At 40.9% G+C, this 23,955-nt stretch overlaps 1 protein-coding gene across 4 annotated transcripts in view; it reads right to left on the minus strand.

The window, feature by feature from the left end:
- Positions 1-23,560, minus strand: part of AP3B1 (adaptor related protein complex 3 subunit beta 1) — a 154,008-nt gene extending 130,448 nt beyond the window's left edge. For 2 of the 4 annotated variants that reach the window (XR_002417582.2, XM_021292178.2), the window contains exons 1-3: positions 23,336-23,560; positions 10,074-10,149; positions 4,927-5,001 (exon numbers count right to left, since the gene is read on the minus strand). Coding sequence is in view for 3 of the 4 variants with exons in the window: in XM_021292178.2 (XP_021147853.2) it covers positions 4,927-5,001; positions 10,074-10,149; positions 23,336-23,466 (282 nt within the window). In the remaining variant the exon portion in view is untranslated. Of the gene's footprint in view, positions 1-4,926; positions 5,002-10,073; positions 10,150-12,022; positions 12,279-23,335 lie in introns of those variants that run through there. The other 2 variants (XM_005505942.3, XM_065047388.1) reach the window with 2 other exon arrangements.
- Positions 23,561-23,955: the final 395 nt, after the last annotated feature.

Below are 23,955 nucleotides of genomic sequence, written 5' to 3' on the forward strand. Positions count from 1 at the left end.
TGGAGAGTTGGGCGGGGAGTAACCTGATGAAATTTAACAAGGGAAAGTGTAGAGTCCTGCATCTGGGCAGGAACAACCCCAGGTTCCAGTATAGGTTGGTAAATTACATATTAGAGAGCAGTGTAGGGGAAAGGGACCTGGGGGTCCTGGTGGACAACAGGATGACCATGAGCCAGCACTGTGCCCTTGTGGCCAGGAAGGCCAATGGCATCCTGGGGTGTATTACAAGGGGGGGGGTTAGTAGATCGAGAGAGGTCCTCCTTCCCCTCTACTCCACCCTGGTGAGACCACATCTGGAATATTGTGCCCAGTTCTGGGCCCCTCAGTTCCAGAAGGACAGGGAACTGCTGGAGAGGGTCCAGCGTAGGACAACAAAGATGATTAAGGGAGTGGAGCATCTGCCTTATGAAGAAAGGCTGAGGGAGCTGGGTCTCTTTAGTTTGGAGAAGAGGAGACTAAGGGGGGACCTTATTAATGTTTACAAATATAAAAAGGGTGAGTGCCATGAGGATGTAGCCAGGCTCTTCTCGGTGGCAAATAATGATAGGACAAGGGGTAATGGGATCAAGCTGGAACACAAGAGGTTCCACTTAAATTTGAGAAAAAACGTCTCAGTAAGGGTGACAGACACTGGAACAGGCTGCCCAGGTGGGTTGTGGAGTCTCCTTCTCTGGAGACATTCAAAACCCGCCTGGACATGTTCCTGTGCGACCTCACTTAGGTGTTCCTGCTCCAGCAGGGGGATTAGACTAGATGATCTTTTGAGGTCCCTTCCAATCCCAAACACACTGTGATACTGTGGCAATGTGCCCTTGTGGCCAAGAAGGCCAATGGTACCTGGGGTGCATTAAGGAGAGTGTGGCCAGCAGGTCGAGGGAGGTTGTCCTCCCCCTCTATTCTGCCCTTGTGAGGCCACATCTGGAGTACTGTGTCCAGTTCTGGGCTCCCCAATTTAAGAAGGACAAGGAATTACTGGTGGGAGTCCAGCGGTGGGCTACAAAGATGATGAGGGGCCTAGAGTACCCTTCTTATGAGGAAAGTCTGAGAGAGCTGGATCTGTTCAGCCTGGAGAACACTGAGAGGGGAGTCTCGTTAATGTTTATATTATGAGGATGGGACCAGACACCTTTCAGTGGTGCCCAGCGACAGGTTGAGAGAAAATGGGCACAGACTGAAGCACGGGAGGTTCCTGAATATGAGGAAAAACTTTACTTTGAAGATGACAGAGCACTGGAACAGGCTGCCCAGAGAGGTTGTGGAGTCTTCTTCTCTAGAGACATTTAAGACCCACCTGGACACATTCCTGTGCGATCTACTCTAGGTGAACCTGCTTTAGCAGGTGGGTTGGATGAGCTGATCTACAGAGGTCCCTTCTAACCTTAATCATTCTGTGAAAACAGAGGGATAAGCAAATCAAAATGGCTGGACACATCTTAACAGTTTGCTTGTTGGTACATCTACTCCTTCAAGCCCTGCAACTGATCAGTACAACCTATTGTATTTTCTCATTAAATTCCATTTTTACCTCATCAAGGAAAATAGTTATTCTCTACTCAGAATGAAGGTGCATGTATGTGCCAGCAACTACAGTCAGGCTACAGGCTCGAGGGTGCAGATGTCCAGAGGCTCCCGCAACAAGAGAGAGCAGAGTGAATGGAATCTGGAATGGGATCTCAAGTAATAGGGGCCCCTGTGTGAATGGTGGCCAGCACCTGGAACAAGTGAAGGTCTGGCTGCCAGCACCTGGGCTCTGACCACAGTCCAGAGGGCCCATGAGCAAGGGTGCAAGCAACTGAAGTGACTGGAGTATGTGAAACCAAGCACAAGCCTATATGTCTGTAGTGCCAGTGACTGGAATTGGTGCAGGTGTGCCACTGGATCAAGCTGCACTTGTTAGTGAGTAGGTGAGTAGGTGAAGTGGCCTAGGAAGGAGCTAGGTAAGGGTGGGTATCTAAGGGCAGGACCACAGGGGCAGCTGACTATGGCATGGACCAGGGGAGTCCCAACCAGTTACCAGAGAATCCAGATGGTTTGTGGATGTCAAGGGTCAAGAGCCATGTGCATATCTAAGGGCATAACCACAGCAGGTTGAATAGTAGAGAACGAGGTGAGTGCTAGCCAGGTCCAGTTGTATGTGCACACATTTGTGTGGCTAAGGGCAAGACCATGAGGGGGCAGCTACTGGGAGAACACTGGAGTCCTATTCGTACATGTAGAGTGGTCTGTACCAGCAAAGGAATGAGGGCTGCAGTCTCAAATGCCCATATGTCCCAGTGCCAGCAAGAGGGGTGACTGGGATGCAGGGGCCAACCACCAGGCAGACTGTGTCTGAGCCCAGCTGTTGGAGGGATCCACACTGTACTAATGTATGTGTGTATACATTCCCACTAGGGGACCTTCATCTTGAACTGCCAGGCTGCTGCTGCTGTTTGTTTTCATGTGAGTACCCTGCATCAATTTATGCGGCTGCCTCTGTGTACATGCATTTCTGTTTGCCTGTACATACACAAAACATACTACTGCATTTGCACACCTAGCAGGAATACACTCCCACTACCGGTTGGGCTGGCAGCCTGGAACTGGTGCAGTCTTGCCTCTGCTAGGCTAGTAGTTCCAGCTCTAACACTTAAAAACACTTAAGATGAACAACACTGTTCATGGCACTCCTCTTTGGTGTAAGGTATCTGTTCAAAACTGGACTTAAGAGTATTCGTAACCTAAAAACACAAGTTAAAGTGGAAGGGAATATTTAACTAGTCTAAGTGTGATTCCTTGCCCCATTTCCTTTTATTACCTATTATTAAAATTACAGTTACAATTTCTGACATTATTTTAATACAGGAAGTTCTGAAAGGCTCCGAATTGTCATCTTTGCACACTTCTGCCTCCTTGACTTAAAAGAGGTCATTATTTGGCCTCAAGTCAAATACATGCGTTATTTCAGAGAATGGAAAAAACAAAGCTTTAAAATAGTAGCTAAAAAATAATAACTTCTTGAATGCTGAAATTAGACTCAAACTTGACTATTATTATCCATTCATATAAAACAAGGAAAAAAACCACACAGATGTACCTGTAACCTTGTATATTGCAGCACATTAGAGAGATACAGGAGTTTGCTGAAGTAGTTATTGCAGGAAATATAATCTTCAGTGCCATAAGCCAGGGAAAAAGGAAGTTTTTGTTCCTATTAATAACAGAGGCTGAGATATGTATTTCCAGGAGAGCAGGGAAGAACTGGAGCACGCATTCAATTGACTTCTCTTCTTAAAAGCCAGTGCTTCAAACCATTGTTTCCTGCATTTTTACAAAATTATGATCCTGTGCAGTAGAAAGTAACTAATATTGCATGCTTGCTCTGCATTCCTCAAACTGATGCTTGTTGGTCACTACACAGTTCAGAACTACAAATTTACAGATGTTATTTTCATCCAAATCTCATTTGTCAAGTCAACCATAATTCCAATAGCTCTGCACTGTAGCTGGCAGTTTGTGCATAGTACTGGTAATGAGCAGAGTAACATTTTCTTTATAAAACCTCTAGTTGTACAGCTTTCTAATGCAGTTGCTGCTTTAGATTTCCTTGAGCCACATAGTAAGCCTGTGGATTTAAACCCATCACAGTTGAATGCAATCTCTGTTTTTCAGCTTCCAGGAAATTTGAATTTTCACTAGTCCAAGGCGAGTTTTTTTTTTTCATTTTCTTGCTTTCTTACAAGAAAAAAAAAATGCAGAAGCAAGCTACTTTGTGTGTCTAACTCCTGATACTGGGGCAAGAACAGACATATATGCTGCTAAAATGAAATGAATGGTAAACAGCCTGAAAGAGAAACTTGTATTTCTGCTACTGTTTTTATGTATAGCAATCCTGAAAACAATTACTAAATAAATCTTCTTTTAATTAAAAGTCACACAATTTAGTGCAAGTTGAATAAATGTATTCAAGCAACTGGACTCAAAAAAATAACTCATATTGCAGATGATTGTGACTCAAGTTCTTCATCAGCTGCTTTTATAGGAAGTTTAATTTTTTTTGTCTGCCTCTTCATACACTCCTTCCATAATTTTTCATACAAAGTAAATTACTAAGGGCATATTCCAAAGATGCATGTATGACTGAAGTTTAAAGTCTCCATGTCTTGTAGAACACAAAAGTAGTCCAAAGATTTAAGATTACACTGCATATCAGCAAAAATTTCTTCTCTGCTCAAGATGGGACCTATCTCCCCCACATTCCAAATAGTCACATCTCTCCAAAAGATCCTGAGATTTGAAGGCTACTTTTCTGTAATCTTCTGGAATCACAGGCACTCACACTAATAAAGTACTACACAAATTCTCTATACTAAATTATCAAAAACCCAACACTTAGGTATTGTGAAACAAAAAAAATTAAATGCAATTCATTCATAACATCACATTTTGTCTAACCACAAATTCATACAGACTTGTTTAACTGAGTTAAAGTGACCTCACTCTGCAATCCTAATCCTGAGACACTCCTTTTATAAAGACACTACATGAGTAGAACAGTGAAAACTTTTTTACCCAGCTCTTACCTCTCAGCCTTGATCTGCCATAGATGTTTTCTAATACTATGTAGCACAATCCCTACTCAAACTTCACAAGCCACACAACACCTCAAATAAACTTCTCAGAATTACCAGCACACACTTCCACAAACTTTCTCTAATCAATCATTTTTTAAATGTAAATAGTTATTACTCCTCTCTCCAAATCAGCCAGTAGGTTCTTTATTTAGATGTTAAACTATTACCACAATGCTGTCATTGAAATTAAACCCTGAGAAATTCTGTTAAAAAAATACTAGAGATTCTATGGTTCATGTTGAAGTCAGATACACGTAAGTAAAGTTTTCATTAATAGATCTTCCATAACAGTATGCTTAACAAGCTATATGAATACCTCAATATTTTTACTGGCAACATTCTTCACAACAGCAGGAAAGAGCTCAGAAGCATTTTTGCCTTTTGCAATCATCTGAAAAAAAAAAAAAAAAAAAGAAAAATGGAGAGACAAATCTTGGCAATGTAGTAATATAATTTATTACAGTGTTTCTGTTGTTTTTTTTTCCCCCTAAAAAAGACAGGCATTTACTCCAGATCTGCATTTCAAGCCTGATTTCTATGAAGCTGAGAATAAAGTCTGATTTTTTGTTAACTATTAGACTTCGCAGGATACTATCCATAAAAAAAAAAAAAAAAAGACAAAAAACCCCACAAAACAAAACAAACCACAACACAAAACCAAAACCAAACAAACAATAAAAAAACAACCACAAACCACAACACACACACACACACACCAACAACCCTGGCTGGTTATAAGTTTGGGGGATGGAATCAGCAAACTGGACTTTACCATATTAGATAGCACTTTTAATGCTTTAAAAATTACTTAAACAAAAGATCTTGCTAATCTGAAAAGCTTTACAAAATCACCTTTTGGGAGCTGCTATCTGAAGGAAAAAAAAAAATAAATCAGAAGTTATACAGGTTTTAAGTCCTGTTCCTCTTCACTGGAACAATCTTGGTACACAACAGAATCAAGGAGAGAAAAAAAGAAAAAAAAACGACATTACACTTTAAAACAAAATGAGGTTGTTTTCCATAGCAAGCTAAACACAAAAGGCCTTAGACTGTTTATATGGAACAACAACAAAAATCAACAGGTAAAAGCAAGATCAGTCAGCCCACTGTGGGGTTTCAGGTTTTTTTTTGTTGGTTGGTTTTCTGTTTGTTTTTTTTTTTCGTTTGTTTGTTTTTAATGAAGAAAGTTTTCATACTTGATCTCAGAGAAATTTGAAACTAGGGCATGTAGTAAACAATAAAATTGTCTCAAAGAGCACAAATAACAAAACCTTAGTTTAACTTCAGCCCTTGGTTGAACAGTCTAAGGAAGGACTTATTTATAAGAAACCAAGTACATGAGAAGGAATAAAATACTTCCATATACACTACAGCTGCACAACTCTCTTACATCTTAAATCTAATTCCAGCAGAATGTCTGCCAGTACTCCACACTCCTGCTGTAAACCTTGGAATCTAATGCATGTGTTGGATGAAGTTACAGTGCTGCTGAATGCCGACTCAGAGCACCCCCAGCTACAGTCAAGAGCGGGATCCTGTCAGCCAAACACCAAGCTAATCAGAGAGGTTAAGAGCTCACCAAGACAAGCAAATATGCAGGGATCCAACCCAGGATCATGACGTTTGCAACTGCAGTTACTGCTGTTCAAAACCATCTCACATCCCCACCATTCCACAACTTTATACAGCTGATTAAACTTCATATTCCTAACTCACAGGTCTGCGTGTTTCACTGATAAAACATATTAAGAGCATGAAGAACTAGGATCTCATGCAACAAAAGCAAGAACACACAAAACCAGGCAATATCTTGACAAACTGTATATTTAGAGAAGGTTAGAAGAAAGACACTAGAAACTAGAAAAAGAAAAAAGGTCATTGTAATTCAAGGTATTACTGAGTAAGCCTTACAAAAGGGTTTAAGAGCAGCAATCCAGCATGACATTTCCATTTAACCAACTATTTCTTGCAGCTGTATCAAAGCACAGGAAGTGACAAACTAAGAAGCAAGAACAATGTATGAGTTTCAACAGGGTTTAACTAAGAACCTAAATTACACCATGGCTGTCAGGACTGGAGGATCTTTGTAATAAATTCCAGATTCAGAATGACCAGGGTCAACTAGAACTTAGTAGCAAGATGCACTGCAGAGAAGTATCATAGAATAAAATATTATCAATCATCTCATCTTGATGCAACAGGAGTTAGGATGATCCTTAGACTTCCCTGACAGGCTGTAACAGTATGACTCTATGCATTACCTGCATTATTTAACTGATCAACCATAATAGCTCCAGTGTACCATGTAAATATGTATTTAGGGTCTTTTAAAAGAGTGTATTTTGACTCATTAAGTCATAACTATTAGCGTAAATCCTCCTTTCCCATGCATCATTAACCTGAAAGAACATAATGGTTCTTTCCAAGACTGAGGTCTATCATGTCGTTTTTGTTGCTGTGCATAGATATTCTCCAATTGTGTATCTGGAGTTCCTGCACAGACAGAAACTTTCATTCTAGAAGAAGTGCTATTTAATGTCAGGGTGTACTAAACTTTTTACTTTTCATGAAAGAGACAGACAGAAATGGCATGTGAATTTGTTTCCTAAATTTATGCTCCAAAACCTTTATGAGCAAAATCCCACCGAGATTTTTTTTCCCCAGATGTGAAGTTTAGACAGGTTTCAAGACCTGGAAACATGAATACCTTGGTTGTTGTAATAACAGTGAATGTTTTAAAAGAAGTATCAGCTACTGTATTCTCATGCATACAGTAGAATAAACTCAGTTCTGTATACACTTTGAATTAATTTCTAAACCAGCAGTGTTGCTTGTAATCTTCCAAGACTACCATTATTTTGTGCCATGCATGTAAGGAAGAAATATAAAAAATAACATACTGACTTAAAAAAAAAAGATCATTAAAGTTACACATACCTATCTGAGTGGAAGGTAAGTTTAGACATCTTCATGTAAAGAGGGGGAGTGGAAAGATCAAAACTGGATTACTCCTAGGCTTGAAATTACATAGTTAAAAGTCACTCTCTGCAAGACAGATTTGTTTTTATTTGTAATGAATCTCCTTCTCCCCAGGAGAGAGTTTGGAAACCACCTTAGAGGAGGAAGAAGCAGCAAAAGGAGCTATAAGCATTGTTATCCTGGCACTTTTCCATCACACCTACATGGACTAAGGAAGGTCTCGAAGTCTACTAGAAGACTAAGAAAACTATTGTTATGCACAGCTTTTCGCCCTACCTAAAATTAGTGAAAATAAGCATTCCAGTGAGACATGTTAAACAATACTTCAACAACAGAGTTCCTTTTTCCACTAATAATAAGGCTAGAGGAAGCCTTTCATCTCTGGAGAACATATCTGATCCCTGAGAACTCTTTAGATGTAAGCAAACAACTGGTAACCCATAGGGATTTTTGTGCACAACAAGAACTTTATCACCACTGCCACAATGCCTTGTGCTAATTGTGCAAGGTCCCAGTCCTGGCCTGTAAAGCTCACTGTCTGTCTGTTATGTGAACCAGAGGTTGGTACCAGGTGTCTGTTATGAAACACAGTTTAAACACAAGATAACGGCAAATACGTGGAAAATATAGAAGAGACTAAACACAGCGAATCCAGGAATTCAAACAACTCACTTGTGGTCAAAAATAGTCAATCTTATGAGCTAGAAGGCTGTTTCTGCTTCAAGAAAAGAACCAGCAGCTGAGCAACGGAAAAACACCCAAGAAACAGAAGGTGTCTGCTGCTATCTTGAGGAGTAGTGTTCTTCCAGCATTTGGAATGGGGACTGAGAACTTACAGAAGGGCAAATATCTAGAATTGGTAAGTGTAGGTGCAGAAGAAAGAGTGTGCTCAATTTAGTTCTGCCTTCCCTTGCTGAAGACCTCCTTGCCTGATCACCTAAGCTTCAGACCATCAAGGACCACAGCTAAGTACACATGTCCAGCTTTATAGTATCATGTACTTCTGTTACAGGAAGTTAAAGAAAAAGTTGTTAAGAACTGCTTTGAATACGTAACCGTAGCAAGTATTTATAATAAGTGTATTTGCTTATTGTGCACTCATGAGAGCATTGTCCATAGGAAGAAATGGGAAAAAAAAAATCTAGTAAAGCCTTGGTTTAAAATTTAAACCTGAATCAATTTAATAGTTTCTGATACATACATACACACATACATTCAGTTGCAACAGTCTCCAAATACAGATAAAGATCTGACCACCTTTTTGAAAAAGAAAACCAAGGGAAAAACAGATAACTCTCCCCAACCCCCCCACTCACAGTAAAAGCCAGAAGAAAGATCTTTTCTGAGGGAAGCAGAAGAATGTAAGTTACCACATGTTGAAACCATGACACTTCTAAAGGCCACGATTTCTTGCAACAGCACCTCTGTGTGCCAGACTCACACTAGTTAAACCCTGGGCAATTGCACATTGTGTTGGAGAAGAAGAGCCAAGATACCTTTCACCAAAAAAACCCCTTGATGTTATGAAATGGAGAAAAGAAAGCTGAGGGGAGACCTTACCACTCTATACAACTACCTGAAAGGAGGTTATAGCAAAGTGGGTACTGGTCTCTTCTCCCACGTAGCAAGTGTTACAACAAGAGGAAACGGTCTCAAGTTGTGCCAGGGGAGGATATTAGGAAAAACTTATTAGGATATTAGGAAAAACTTATTCCCAGAAAGGGCTGTCAGACATTGGAACAGGCTGCCAGGGAAGTGGTTGCATCACTATCCCTGAAGGTGTTTAAAGACCACGTAGATGAGGTTCCTAGGGACATGGTTTAGAGGCAGACTTGGCAGTTTTTACATTAACGTTTGGACTCTATGATCTTAAGGGTCTTTTCCAAGCTAAATGATTCTATGAAATAGTAGCTGATAGATTACCCAGATCTAATAGGTAATTGATTCTAGGATCAAAGACAAAAGCAGAAGACAACCAGCTTGAGTAAAATTTTCATCACTAGGGGATACTGAAAGGAGAAATTGCTAAGTTTAGAGTCGGGGGAAAGACCATGATTGCATGATACAACCTGTACCTTATATAATCTAAAAAAGTAAAATTGTAAACACAATTTATCATTTTACTCCTACAAATTTCTGCTGTTTCTTGTCTGCTGAATTAAGGCAGCATTAGAGGCTCCTCTGAAGGAACCATTTCCTCTATAAGATCTCACCTCCCTACTGAAAATTGATATTTAAAGCCATATTGGCACTGTTACATAAACATTTTAAAATTATATGGCTGCACGTATTTTGACAGTGCAATTTCTACACAAAATTCCAAAGTAAGGACTTCCTTAAATACCATTTAAAGATTCAAATGCTGAGTTGGTAGAGGATCTGTAAAACAAAAACAGTATTCATATCCAAGAACTAAAAACAACAACGAAAAAGATACCCTAACAAATAAAAGTAATAATAATTAAAAAAAAAAAAATCACATACCCCAACAATCCTCTTCATAGCATCCAGCTTTGCAGAATCTTTACTGCTTTCCAACATCTGTTTTAGGTCTTCATTTCTATGGTAGAAGCACAGCAAAACATCAATTAGAAAAAAGTAAAAAATAAAATCAGAATACTATTTTGATATCCTTGCATCAATTCAGCAACTTCAAGTGAAGCACTGCCGCTTCTTGCTCACTTTTAAATTGTATTTGTTACCATGCCGGCCTTGTATAATGAAGTGTTAGTAGAAGAATCTATCAGATTCCAACAATAATGCAAGACCATGCAACTTTAATCTGCCGTTAGCTGAAAGCTGAAGTCCTGAGGCAAGAGAAGAGCTCAGTTTCATTCATTCACTCCTCACTTTTTGCCCAGTAAGAGCCACAATGTAATAGCCTGAGGCTGACATGTCTGTATTACAATATAATATCAGCTTACATAAATCACCAAAAAGCCCAATAGCAGACTTCAGTATGGTCCAAATCTCAATGAGAATCAAACATGTAACCTTAGGTTTTCATCTGCCTTTCTGGATTGTAAACTGCTGTCCCTTGTCCTCAGGATTAAAAGCCTCAGATCTATAGTACAAAACATCTGTTCCACATGCCATAAGATTGACAGCTCAATGATTAGACACATGTAGTGTTCAAGCACTTTTTACAGCTGAAATAAAATTCCCACACAGAAATATTAAGTCAGCAAGGATGTGCTCTAACAGATACAGCTTCTCATTAGCCACCACTAGTAAGAAACCTCACCATGCTTGGCTTTTTAGATGCAAAGGACAACAGTCTAATTGCATGTGTAGACTCTGAAAGTTTACAAAAAAGACTCTTTGAAGAAACAGCCTTTTGTAATGCCTAGATTGCTCAAGTACTAAAAAATATGAAGCAAACAATGGCTCAAGAATGGATACTTGCAATATTAAAAAAACTCCAAAAGCTTTCCAAGTTTACAAACCCTGTGAGTTTTCACATTGTAAAGGGCAACATAGAAATCCAGACAGAATTTCAAAAGCGAATGCAAAACCTAAATATATTCTGATTTATCATTGCCCTCAGAATTTCAGATGGGGAGGAAAAGAGGTTTAAGCCAAAGCCAGAATTAGTTACAATGAGATAAAACGTTGCCATCCATTTCTTCACAAACCTTTAAATAGCATTTTTTACTACTTGCAAGGCATAGAGTCACTTTAATTGAGATTTTCCTTGTATTTTCAGACCCAGTACTGCATCTACCTGTGCCCCTCCTTGAGAAATTCACACTACCCACACAGTTCAGTATACATCCACAAACTTAAGAACCACAACTAGATGGGGAAAAAACCCAAACACCATTTGTTCCTAATAAGCCAAAAGAAAAACACGCAAAATTAAGGATGCAGATACCTACAAGCAACTTCCAATTTAAGTCTAACTGCTTTTTCAAAATGAAGTGTTTTGTGAAATACGGGATCAAGCAGCAAAAACAGAGGAAGTAACACAGCAGCAGATTCAAGTACATGCTGAAGACTACCTCCCAGAAGACAGGAATGACAAAAGCATTCAGTTATCACAGGATGACTGAGTTGCCAGTGTAAAAAATATTTTTTTAAAAAGGCAAAAGGTGAATTTTAGACATAAAGACAGAATAAAGAAGTATCTAATAATGAAATGTACTTCTAACTGCTTCGAGAAAATATTCCATCACACATTTCAAATTAAAACATTCTGAAATGTTAACAGCTAAGATACAAACCAGAGAAATTAAGACATGAAGACCTGGTTACAGCCTTCACTTCATAAGAGAAATGCACCACCATGGAAAAAAAATACCAATAAATAAAAAATAAAAAACTACAAGTTCTTGATGAATCCATTTGGAAATTAATTGCTACATGAACTGATGTATTTCTTTCAATCTCTTCTAAAAATTATAATCTGGTATTAGCAAGCATTACATACTTACAGAGTAAAATATCGTTCCAGATATTCATATGGATCAGGATCAGCAGCAGTAAGCCTTTTTTCTTCTATGGTTAGATATGGCTTCAGTGTAACCTCAAAGTTTTGCCCTTTAAGAGCAGATTTTATAGTGCAAGACACCTCAATTATTTTACCCAGCATTGTAGAATTCTGTTCCATTCTTTCAAGTACAGTATTAAAAAAAAACAAAAAAAAACACAAAAAAAAAACCCCACACACTCAACCCAACTTGCCTGCTGAGACTGAGGTCTACTTAGAAAAGAAAATCTTATTAAGTAACAGGATACCCACTCCCTTGCTGTTTCAACTTCTAGAAACAAATATCCCACACAGATTTCAAAGGTCATTTCCCTCCAAAAACAACTCTTATCAGCAGCCTCAATGAACAATGGGAAAGGCAAATGCATTGCAGTCTTTCATAATATAGTTTATTGTACAGTACAAAAATATTGCCATCTTCCAAGCATTAAAAAGATGTAAGGGAATTTCAATCCTTAAGTAAAATCCCTTAGAACAGAAAGCATAAATGCAAGCTTCACACTGCTGTTCATGCTTCTATATTAATTAGTTATTCTGAAGTGACAGATCTTCAGTACACAATGTTAGACAAATAACTTCTTTATCACCTATGTTCACTTGCCAGGAGCTCGGGAACATGCAAGCAACCCTCCAGCTGCATCAATACCTTGGCCTCTCCCCACTAAAGCTTTGAGAGTAATTCTGGCTTTACAGAGTCAGGTACATATTATGGATGACAGAAATACAAGCTTTATTACTTCAGCAGCAAAACCAGGTTTAAGGAAGCCTAATATAATAGTTGATAAATGATATGGAGCTATATGAACCAGGACAGTAATGGTTCAACAACAGTAGGTGCAAAAAAAGCCTTTGTAAGAGTAAATAAATAGTCTCTGAGCCCATTCTTCCTAAGAGCAAGACGGGCTGAAATGACTGAGAGGGGGAAAAAGAAGAGTCCCACTTGTTTCCCTGTACTCCCAAGCTGCAGTTGAGTGTCTCAACCTCTATATATAATACAGCCCCACTGTCCTAAACAGTTGCCAGTTGAAAGCACTGGTATGGACTATAATTAGAAATATTATACCTATATACAATATGAATAGGGTATGAAATACAATCTTTATTTTTTTCATACCATCTACCCAAAAAAGGCAATGAGCCAATTATTAATATATTAAGGAATCAGTACTAAGCCGCCTCTGTAATCTTTACCACCACAGGTTTGTATTCTCCGATAAAAGAATTTGAAAGGTAAGAGACTGTAAATTTGGAGTGCAAAATCATTGTCTAACTTTCTCTCATGGCAAGCATCGAACATGACAGACCCGCGACGATACAACATGATCGAAATCACACAACACATCCAGAATAATACATTCTCATTAAATTACTGGTCAAATGTTAAAAGGAGGAAGATGATTTCTAACTTTCTTCTAGGTTTTCATGTTTTATGATCATAGCCTTTAAGAGATATGCTACGTTTGTCTTTCTGCCTCAAAGCACTGCTTTATTCATATGCCTTTGCACCACTTCTGGATACAACAGGGTGTGGATATGACAGGGTCTACAACAAGCCTACCAGTTAGTAGCATTCTTACAGATATTACTGTAAAAAAGTAAACAAAAACCACTGGTTAGATTTTTCTAGTTCTCATTCTCTTTCATGCTCCATCTGCTCCCCTGCCATAAAAACAAACAACAAAAAGCCACCACGCTACACCACTACACAAACTACACCTTTCAAAAATACCACCCCAATGCACCAAAATAAAAGCAAAAGTACCCCCAAAACACCTAGTTGGCAGCCAAGAGAACTGCCAAACTATTTTAACAGCCTGGAGTCTCATGCGGGAAAGGACCCTGAGCATTACTCTTCATGCTGATTATGGCAAACAGCAACTAAACAACTCTGACTATGCCACACTCTTGTTAGCACACACTTGGTCACTGAAATGGCATCTTGCTCAGATTAAGACTATGATTTCAGATTGTGCTAAGCAGCATTACCCACTTATACTGGGGGGGGGGGGGGGTGGGGGAAGAAAAAAAAAAGAGCACAACTGCACATGACAGAGGTTTAAACCAACCATGTCAGGGATAAATCTGGGCCTCACTCTCAGTTACTTTGTCTTCTCGTAGTAACTATCACAAACCTTTAATTACATTAAACTAATTCATAATCTGTAGCACATAATTTGCCACTGCACCTACCTATTCTGAACAACTGTTGTTAAGAGAACACTTACTCCACCCTGATAAGATACACACTTATTCCATCTCCTTTTTAGCCACAACTCCAATGTACTCAGTTACTTAAAGTCACTCACTTATCATAATGCTTTCTTTATAAAAAGCAGAAGTTTCATAGGTATCAAAACTGCAACAGAAGCCCAGGAGGCAATGCAACAATTATGCTTTAGCTACAAAATATTTACTCCTGGAAGTTTATCAGCCTGCTGTGTTACAAATTAACAATTTAATTCCGATTCAACTTGCCATCTGTATGCCCCAGAACCTGGGAACAGTTTTAATCACCTCTAATAAAGTAGAGGGAATTTTAAACAAATGAACTCGTGGTGAGACACAGTCTCTGTACACAAGGACAGCACTGTGTCACTGCAAGATAAGATATAGGAAATGGCAAACTAATCTACCACAGAGGAGGTAGCAAGCTTCACCAGTTCTGATATTATGGAACCATCTGTTATAGAACAAAAGTTACAGAAATCCCATTCAAGAGAGTTTTAATAATGCATATATTCTTTAAAGTTCTCCATCCCCTGCATGCTTTCAGTTACACAATATCAACTGAATTGTTCTTGTGTTCAAAGTCTTTAAGAGACTTCAGTCTGGGTAACATATTTTAAACGCAGCATACTGACATTTTTTTTTTTTTGCCTGCAGAACAACAAAATGTTCCAATGTGAAGTTTGAAATACTACGAATGTTACCAGGTTGGAAGTAGAAAATCCACACTGACAGAGCACCTTAACCTTTGGTCCTGGCACCTGAGTAGTAACAAAGTCCTATAGAAGGTCCTGTGTGACCCCATAAAATTAAAAAGAATAATAATAAATATATATATATATAAGAAAAAATTAAAAAATCAGATTTTTTACATTTTACTGGCACTGCAAAATCCTTAAATTGGCTTATTCTAGCTCAGACTATTGTTTAAACTGCAAACAATTTTGAATTTAACACTTAAAGAGGATCTGTAAATAGATTTCAGAGCCATAGAACATGGAAGCTAAAACGGCAGCAAATACATGCTGCAATTTGAGTTTATTTTGCTGTTGATTTGGGGTCTTCTTCTAGCAGGAAACTAAGAAATCTGAGTTTCACTGTTTCATTCTATACCACAAACCGTTTGAATGACATCTTGTGGTGCTATTCAGTATTGCCACCCTCTTCCATTATAACACTACTTATATTTATTGCCAGTTTACAACACCAACATAGAATTCAACTATTACTTCAAGGGAGACTCAAATCATTTGGCTATGAGTGTAGCTGCAGTATGGTTTAAAGAGAATCTGAGAAGAGAAGTAATCTATATCTTCTTCAGTCACCCCTAATTTTTCAATGCGAAAAACAGGCATACTGCCCAAAAAGCAGACTTGGTAGTTTTAAAGGATAAACTACAGAGATGTGAGGAAAACCAGGATGACTGTAGTATCCTGTAAGGCTGAGAACCACAGAGAAGAACACTAGTTATAGTCTGACAAGCAACATAATTTAACTCATTTAATGACTGCTTTGCGACTAGTTTATCAAGCACTTGCCATCTGGATAGTCTAGGTACAGTCTCATCATTGTCAGTGAGGAAACATACAGAAAAGAGTAAAGTTAAAACTGAATAAAACATCTTCCCAGTTCCCTGTTGTGAAATTACAATACCTGAACAATGTTTGAGTAACCCAGTGTATGAACACCTGTTAAGTTCCTGCCACCACTAACATCAACGCAGATACATAGACAACCTACATTTCAGAAGTTCTAACCAGATGGATGCTACTATGACAGAGCAGTTTGAAACCCTTTCTAGAGAGGACTGTGATTTAATCTAAGATTATCTGTCATCAGTAGAGCGGTCATATACACTACTTCACCCAGCAACAAGAAAAGATGAGAAGTACCAGTCTTGCAACCCCACTGCATAGGATCTTTTCTGACAGTGCCCACACCTCGAATGCTGCAGAGAAGCTTCTGAGAGAGAAAAATCTTCCTTGCTGGCAGAGATGAGTTTCCTGAAGGCTGAAGAAGTGGCATGTGAGGTGATGCTACCACTGAAGTGGTCATGTCAATTTACAGCCTGTCTTGAGGGCAATAATCAGAATTTGTAGATAGTTGCATAACACTTTGCAGTATTTGATAGTTGTGAAGAAATTGTGAGAGAGTGAGAAGCAGTACTTTTCAGCTTTCCCAAAAATGGTGGGAAGAGACTTCTTTTAAAGATACCACCACAAAGGTGGCACTGTCACTGCCAGAACCTACAACAGTGTTAGCATATACATATATATTACAGAATCACAGAATGGCTGGGAGTGGAAGTGACCTCTGGAGATCATCTCGTCCAACCCACCTGCTAAGGCAGGTTCACCTAGACCAGATCGCACAGGAATTTGTCCAGGTGGGTCTTAAATGTTTCTAGAGAAGAAGACTCCACAACCTTTCTGAGCATCCTGTTCCAGTGCTCTGTCACCTTCAAAGTAAAGAAGTTTTTCCTCATATTCAGACGGAACCTGCCGTGCTTCAGTCTGTGCCCATTTTCTCTCAACCTGTCGCTGGGCACCACTGAAAGGTGTCTGGTCCCATCCTCATGATATATTTATAAACATTAACGAGACCCCCTCTCAGTGTTCTCCAGGCTGAACAGATCCAGCTCTCTCAGTCTTTCCTCATAAGAAGGGTACTCTAGGCCCCTCATCATCTTTGTAGCCCACCGCTGGACCCCCACCAGTAATTCCTTGTCCTTCTTAAATTGGGGAGCCCAGAACTGGACACAGTACTCCAGATGTGGCCTCACAAGGGCAGAATAGAGGGGGAGGACATCCTCCCTCGACCTGCTGGCCACACTCTTCTTAATGCACCCCAGGTGCCATTGGCCTTCTTGGCCACAAGGGCACATTGTTGACTCATGCTCAAACTGTTGTCAACCACAACTCCTAGGTCCTTCTCTACAAAGCGGCCTTCCAGCACACCCACCCTTAAACTGTACTGCTGCCTGGGGTTATTCCTCCCCAGGTGAAGGACCCTACACTTGCCCTTGTTGAACTTCATCAGGTTCTTCTCTGCCCAATCTTCCAGCCTCTCCAGGTCTCACTAAATGGCAGCACAGCCTTCTGGTGTGTCAGCCCTTCCTCCCAGTTTGGTACACCACCAAACTTGCTGAGGGCGCACTCAGTCTCTTCATCCAGGTCACTGATGAACAGGTTGGACAGGACAGGACCTAATACTGACTGAGGATATTGTGAGGGATGGTGTCGAAAGCCTTGGTAAAATCAAGGTAGACAACATCCACTGCTTTCCCTTTGTCTACCCAGCCAGTCATACCATCATAGAAGGCTATCAGGTTGGCCAAACGTGATTTCCGTTTGGTGAACCCTTGCTGACTACTCCTGACTACTTCTTTTCCTCCACGTGCTTGGAGATGATGTCCAGATAAGTTGTTCCATCACCTTTCCAGGGATGGAGGTGAGACTGACTGGCCTGTAGCTTCCTGATGTCCCTTCCAATCCCTAACATTCTGTGATTCTTGTCCTTTTTAAGGACTGGAGTGACGTTGGCTTTCCTCCAGTTTTCAGGCACCTCTCCTGTTCTTTAAGACTTTTCAAAGATGACAGAGAGCAGCTTAGCAATAACATCTGCCAACTCCTTCAGCACTCATGGGTGCATCCCATTGGGGCCCATGGATTTGTGGATGTCCACTTTGTCCAAACAATCTCTAACCTGGTCCTCCTCAACCAAGGAAAAGTCTTCCTTTTGCCAGACTTTCTCTCCAATCTCTAGGGTCTTTGACTCCTGAGAGCTAGTGTTAGCAGTAAAGATGGAAGCAAAGAAGGCATTCAGTAACTCTGCCTTCTCTATATCACCCATCACCAGGGCACCCTCCGCATTCAGCTGCAAGCCTACCTTTTTCCTAACCTTCCTTTTGCTGCTGATGTACTTGAATACACCCTTCTTGTTGTCCTTGACATCCCTGGCCAGATTTGCTTCCATCTGGAGCTTGGCCTTCCTCACCATATTCCTGCATACTCTAACAGCCTCGTTATATTCCTCCCAGGTGATGTCCCTTTTTCCACATTACATAAACATCCTTCTTCCACCTGAGTTTGGACTCGAGTTCCTCACTCATCCATGTTGGCTTCTTACTCCTCAGGTGGCCCACAACTTTTACTTGATTTCTCCCTTGTAGGGATGCATTGGTCTTGAGCTTGGAGGAAGTGACGTTTGAACATCAGCCAGCTCTCGTGGACGATCCTGCTTTTTAGAGCACTATCCCATGGGATTCTTCCAAGCAGGACCTTGAAGAGGCCAACATTTGCCCTGCTGAAGTCCATGGGTTTGGTCCTACTTATTGTCCATATCATACGTCCACAAACCTTTATATGCCAAAAGAACTCTGGTTTTCTCAAAGTAAGAAAACTACCACAGAGTGGTACAGATAAGGGCAGTCTTCAGAAAAGCATAACTAAGAAACTCTGGAATTTCTTGCAAGTGTCAGCTTTATGGCTTTATGTTCTAACAGTCTTACAGAAATGTATTTTTAATGCCATTCAGGATGCAGATCACAACAAGTGTTTAGGGCAAATATGACAGCATAATAAATACGCAGAAACCACAGTGAAGGCCTTAAACTATAAAACTTGCCTTTCTGAGGAATAAAATAAGCCTCAAAAAATTTTAATGACTACATTACAGAGAATCACAGCAAATCAGCAGTTCACTGTCTGCATCCTCATATGTGCCAAGTGCATGGCAATAAGAATGTATTTACTGTGTGTCACTTCCCATCAGATCTGACCGATTTCAGCTGGAGAAGTGCTCTGCAGTAGCACACCCATGTTCATATTGCGCATTTAGTTCCTATCCTGGTGCTGACTACAGGGTTCAGATTTCATCTTGTAGAGTCATCAGTTCATGCAAACCATTCATCTTTGCTGGCTTGTACACCCTACCCAAACTGGCATATCACCATATTAGTGGGCATAATGCCATTATAACAGATGGGGAAACAAAGTAGCAGTGCCAATGAGCTAGTGGATGCATCAAGTTTGAATATTAGGACTGGAGCCTCCTCCAAGAATTTCACAAGTGGCAGTCTATGTACATACAACCTTTCCATGACTGGTGGAACAGGATATGCCAAGGCAAAACTTGATCGATTTAAGACTCCAAGAACATGTCTGGCAGCTGTTGAAAACAAGTTTTTGGCTCTGATGAACTTGGAAAAGTCTCCTGCACAGAGAATTGGGGAATGAGTATCTTAAAGAAATCAACACCTTAGATCAGCTCTCTGCAAAACAGGCTTGCAAATCTCAGGACAAAAAAAATAAAAAAAAAAAAAAAGGGTTTGCAGCCCTGCTGAATTTTCTGATTAATAGCTCAACAGAATGCATAAGCCAGATCTGCAGAAAAAATACCTAATAAATTACAAATGTATTTTGTTTGGCAGGAATACAGTTTAAAGATGCAAATCAGTAAAGGTGAAAATGCATGTTATAAATTTTTCCATCTGCTTCAATACTGTACTTATCAATTGATATCTACCGACACTACTCATGTGGTTAATCTGTAAGTTTTTACATTTGGTTTAGGTACAGCAATAGCCAGTTTTATTGCTGAAATTGTATATATTTCAAATAACTAAACATTGTTAGATTGTAATATTACATGCAGGTAAATATTGTTCAAAATGCAATCAATATAGATGAAAATTCTCTGTCCATCTGCCATTAACCATAGGGAGTAATAGCTGCACCCTAATGCAGACAATTAACATGGATCCCATGTTATTAATTAGCTTTCCATGTTCTCTTAAAAGTTGGAAGGCGGTTAGACTTTTCATCCCTCTTCATAGAGCAATACTGTAAATATAAAAACATCCTATTAACTTAGGTGACGTGCATCAAATAGTATCTCTCTACAACATACAGGTGGTTTTGACAGCCTTCCAAGTAGGCAGGACTTACTTCATGGATTTCATCAATCTAGACCATGGAGAAATAACCAGAGGTCCACCGGCTGGATTCAGCTTGTCCATAAGACTTACATGACTTACTAATTCTCTGCTGAAAACTCCTGTTAAGGGCAAAAACTTGTCTGCCAACCATTTCCATTATTCAGGTGGCCCACAACTTGACCCTTTTTCTTCTTTTCCAAACATGTGGGGGGCAACTGAATGGCGTACATCTGCAGCACCTACAGAGACCTACGTCTGGAAGATAACCAGTTCACAGGCAAGTGTCAGACTACCTACCTGGATACATGAATAAACTCCTAAAATGTAACTATTAATATACAAGTACAGCTCATGTGACAAGTGTGGAAGAAGAAGAGGAAAAGGAGAGGAACAGTACCTCCAGCCACGCAGTGGAGCCCATTCTGCACAAGAAAGTTTACATTGACTCATCTCAGGTACTTAAGATCTTTTAATTATTCAGTTACTCAGACATTTAACAGAATCAACAGAAAGCTTCCATCCACTGAACATGAGATCCACCTCTGACATATTCGAAGTGATCTAACCAACCAAAAGGCGTTTTTAAAGCAATACATACCAAATAGGCAAGTTATATTTGCCTCTTTAATCCACTTGTCGTAGGCTGTTCTATATAATAAATGCTGCAAGATCAAAGACAGTTTATCCTAATAAACTACTTGTTTACTTCAGAAGTATTTTGGCTTACTTCCTCTTCATGACAAAAAGGATAAGACAAACAACACAAAGAGACTTGAATTTTTTAAATAAAGTGTTTAGAGCAATACCTTGATATTTATACTTTAACTACACAATATTATTAAGATTAACTGGCAACAGGCAAGTGCAGGTCTCTGGTTCAACAGTTACCAGACTGGTCCAACAGTCCGGCAGCATTCTGGGCCACGTATTCTATATATGACCCACTGCTGAGAAGGAGTACTTCTTGTACCATCATTAGTTCTAAGGCAGAATCCCCCTCCCTCAACAATAAAAAGTTTGCCAAGCACTGAAACACCACAGTGATATGGGACATAAGCATACCTAACATCATATTTAGCAGTGTTGAATGACAATCAAGAGAGATCCAGCAAACTAACTCTGAAAAGCCACAGCAGTAATTTTATCTTCAGTGGTGGAATACTCCACTGTCCCCACACTTTAGAAAACAGAGACATACCTTGTACTTTTCTGAAGGGAGGTATGAGTTCTGCCCAGTTCAAGGAACACAAAACCAAACCATCAAAACATATGATGCTCTCCATGTGGGCCACAGAGTCCCTGTTCTAAGAAGAGTTCCATTTCTGCTCTAAGGAAAAAAAGTTTTGTTTGCTTCTCAATAAGGAGTTTTTTGGCTATTACCAGTGTGGACTATATAACATACATGCTATTTGCTTGATAAAAGACTATTGCATTTTCCAAACAGACTGCAACACAGTCTGCTTTTCTAATAATAAACCTCACTTGTAGTCCAGTGGCTTTTTCACACTACACAAATTCCACCATCCTCCCTGCACAGTGTCTGTTCCTCAACTGTGCAATCCATACTCAGAGCTCACACACAGGTCTGAATCATGGATAACTTCCTATTTCAACAAGAACTTCTTTTCCAGCTACAAAAGACCATGGAGATCAATGCCTGCTGTCTTCTCAAGCCCTTCCTTTAGAGGATGGGTCTTCCCTCCTGTAAGTGTAAGAGCAAGCCTGAAGGAGCAATCAATATGGCATGTATACATTTCACAAGCTATTTTGGTTCTTCAGTATTGAAAGACAATCATATACACACATGTACAAAACGTATCAGGACACTGGGCAGCCTCAGGCAGAATTTGTCACTTCAGCTTCTCCATCTGATAAAACATAGAGAGCTATACTTCACCTGCAGAAAAGTCTGAAGTCTAGGATTAAATGATTTATGTAGAGACTTATGGCCATGACCAATGATCAGAGTACACCCCTCTGTGGAAAAGAAGCAGCAAAACAATTGTTAAGAAATAAAGTGCCAAGTTATTTCTGTGGAAGGGGACAAGAAAAGAAGGGTGCAAACAACTTAAATCAGCTACAACACACAAGTCAGCAGAGGGGCACCTATGCTAAAGTAGCAAAGATCTTAACTGGAACAGAATGAATAAGCAAAGTATTAGTGAAATAGCAGGGGAAGAGAAATGTGACTTGTCTGGCTAACTGAGGAGGCCTATCATCTGCTGTTTCACAGAGCTAAGCATCAGAGTGACAGCAGCTTCATGTTGCTGTAATTTACTTTGGTGTGGCACAAGAATAAACACATCAGTTGAGGTTTCTAGAGCATGGATGTTCTCTTTGTGCAGAACAATCAAAGTGAAGAAGTAGTGATTGATTTTCTCATGTACATGAGACCTTAGTTTATGGTGCTTTTTATTGGTTGCTCTCCGAATAGATTTCCAATTTGTTGTAGGGTACAATTCCAGCTTAGCAAACCCCTTGATCCTCCCATTCAGACACTTTTTTTTTCTCTCCAATTCACTTTTCCTTTAAGGAACTGAAGGCTTTCTGTGCCTGTGCATTTCAGCTCTGGGAGATTTTTTTCCCTTCTCCACTTCCTCGTTTTGACTTGTGACTGAGACACAACACTGTTAACACCCACCTCAATTGGGCCACTTTACCATGACCAACTACACTTCCAAACACAACTCCCAACTCCCACAGATACTTCCAAGGACTTTTTTTTTTTTTTTTTAATAAGTTTCGAGACAAAATTAAACTAATGCCAGTGTGGTTAGCTACCAAAAGCGGGGCGGGGGAATGTTTAGCGCTTTTTCAAACAGACCAACCAAAAACTTTACAGGTTACCTATTCCGCTATGAAGACCTCAAAGGTGAGCAAGCGAACTTTCACAGCGAGTCACCAGTGGGTAGAAGCGGCGAAACGAGGCACCGTTCCCCGGCACGGTCCCCGGAGCTGCCCCTTGCCGAGAGGAGACCCGAGGCCGCACTCCTCCCGCACCGCCCCAGGGCTGGGATCGCCAGCCCCGCACTGGCCACCGCGCCTCCGCCCAACAGCCCCGAGCGGGCCCGAGGGACGGGCCGCCCCCCTTACTTCTTGGTGTCGCTGCTGAAGAGCCCGAAGGCCGCGGGAGCCGAAGGTGTCGTGGTGGGCGCTGCCTCCTGCACCAGCTCGGGCGCCGCCTCTCCCCCCTGCTCGCTGTAGCTGAGCCCGTTGCCGAACATGTCGCCGCCACGGCCGCTCCCCGCCCGCTCCGCCAAACTTACCCGCACGGCGCGGCCCGGACCGCCCCCCGGAAGCGGCGGGCACGCGCCAGCACGGCGGGGCGGGCGGGTCACGTGGCGGGAGGAGGGAGCCAACCGGCCGGGGCGGAACTCGCGCGAGCGGCCTGCAGGGCCCGGGCGGTCCCGCCGGCGTGAGGCGCGTGCCCGGCCCCGGGGCGAGAGGAGGCGGTTTCCACCCGCCGCAGGAGCCCGGGCCCGGCCTGCCCCGCGGCGGACACGGCCGGGCTGCTGGGGAGACCCGCTCTGCTGTGCCCGGGGCGCAGCCATGCACCACACCAAGTAGGGCCCACGGCATCAGGCTGCCTGTTGCTCCGAGTAATCACAGAATGGCAGAATGTCAGGGGTTGGAAGGGACCTCGCAAGATCACCCAGTCCAATCCCCCTGCCAGACCAGGAACACCCAGATGAGGTTACACAGGAATGTGTCCA

The sequence above is a fragment of the Columba livia genome, chromosome Z (genome assembly GCF_036013475.1).
Source record: "Columba livia isolate bColLiv1 breed racing homer chromosome Z, bColLiv1.pat.W.v2, whole genome shotgun sequence".
NCBI classification, from domain to species: Eukaryota; Metazoa; Chordata; class Aves; order Columbiformes; family Columbidae; genus Columba; species Columba livia.